This window comes from Penaeus monodon, chromosome 10 (genome assembly GCF_015228065.2).
Source record: "Penaeus monodon isolate SGIC_2016 chromosome 10, NSTDA_Pmon_1, whole genome shotgun sequence".
In the NCBI taxonomy this organism is placed as follows: Eukaryota; Metazoa; Arthropoda; class Malacostraca; order Decapoda; family Penaeidae; genus Penaeus; species Penaeus monodon.
In genome coordinates, this window is record NC_051395.1 from 41,486,090 (window position 1) to 41,487,790 (window position 1,701).

Consider the following 1,701-nt stretch of genomic DNA (forward strand, 5'->3'; position numbering starts at 1 on the left):
CACATATGCATGTTTTCTTTTCATTTTCCAATTATTATGGGGATATATAATGTAATATAATATAAGATATTTCTACAGCTATGACCATAACGTGATCCTAAGAAATATTTCTCAATACTTAGACAATATGGAAAAACATATGAACATTTCACTAGGTCGTCATGTTCTAGCAACAAAATATTTATCTTGAAAATCTAAGACCTTGACCAAGATTAGCGAAACTCAGGTTTATCTTTCATATGCCTACGCTTTTGATTAACACATGTCATCGTCATGCACAGGTAACAATAGTAATTAGTGTTTTTATTATATCATTTATGCTTTAGCCTTGGGCATGTTCATGCCTCCAAGAGTATTCCATGACGACACTTTGTTTCTAGACACTTAGTTTCTAGACACTTAGTTTCTAGACACTTGGCTTCTAGACACTTGGCTTCTAGACACTTGGCTTCTAGACACTTGGCTTTTAGACACTTGGCTTCTAGACACTTGGCTTCTAGACACTTGGCTTCTAGACACTTGGCTTCTAGACACTTGGCTTCTAGACACTTGGTTTCTAGACACTTGGCTTCTAGACACTTAGTTTCTAGACATTTAGTTTCTAGACACTTGGCTTCTAGACACTTAGTTTCTAGACACTTGGTTTCTAGACACTTAGTTTCTAGACACTTGGCTTCTAGACACTTAGTTTCTAGACACTTAGTTTCTAGACACTTGGCTTCTAGACACTTAGTTTCTAGACACTTGGTTTCTAGACACTTAGTTTCTAGACACTTAGTTTCTAGACACTTAGTTTCTAGACACTTGGCTTCTAGACACTTGGTTTCTAGACACTTGGTTTCTAGACACTTAGTTTCTAGACACTTGGTTTCTAGACACTTGGTTTCTAGACACTTAGTTTCTAGACACTTGGTTTCTAGACACTTGTTTCTAGACACTTAGTTTCTAGACACTTGGCTTCTAGACACTTAGTTTCTAGACACTTGGTTTCTAGACACTTAGTTTCTAGACACTTAGTTTCTAGACACTTAGTTTCTAGACACTTGGTTTCTAGACACTTGGTTTCTAGACACTTGGTTTCTAGACACTTGGTTTCTAGACACTTGGTTTCTAGTATGTAAGACAGTTTTTTGTCACCGGAAATAAGGCCTCAGTGGACCCTTGTGAGCGCTCCTGATTTGCTTATTCCTTGAAATTGCGGGAAAATGTTTTTTTCTTTCTAATACTATTGATATTGATTTTGTTATTATCCTTATTGATATGAAGTTTATAAAATTGTTATTAAAAAGTTAATAACATTAAAGGCAATAAAATAATACAAATTAAACTTTCAATATATCAAGGAAAAGGGTAAATAGGTAATATAAGTAAGACTAATAACTGACTCATTTGTGACTTAGCACTTGCAGAGCCATCTATGTGTAAAGACAATAGATGAACTTTTATTACAGTGGCCATGGCATTGTAATCTTGCCACCAGCGTTGATTGGGCTCGAAGAGCGTCAGGAAATTCTTTGCGAACGAAGTTTTGTGTTGCGTGTATGACCATCCAGTGGTCTTGGCATATTAATAAAAGTTTATTTTACGCCAACGAGCGATTGTTTACGATAGATGAATGATTAAACATATATCTTCTTGTCAGAATTTCCTCAGTAGTATGCCAAGTTTGACAGCTTGTAATTCCAGCTCAGACTAACAGAA

At 35.7% G+C, this 1,701-nt stretch overlaps 1 protein-coding gene across 1 annotated transcript; it reads right to left on the bottom strand.

The window, feature by feature from the left end:
* Positions 1–338: 338 nt before the first annotated feature.
* LOC119577632 (keratin-associated protein 4-4-like) lies at positions 339–1,389 on the bottom strand. The gene is made up of 3 exons (XM_037925201.1): positions 1,386–1,389; positions 925–1,110; positions 339–871 (listed from the first exon to the last, which is right to left on the bottom strand). Exons 1-3 carry the CDS (start codon positions 1,387–1,389, stop codon positions 339–341), a joined length of 723 nt encoding a protein of 240 aa, XP_037781129.1.
* Between the last annotated feature and the right edge of the window lie 312 nt (positions 1,390–1,701).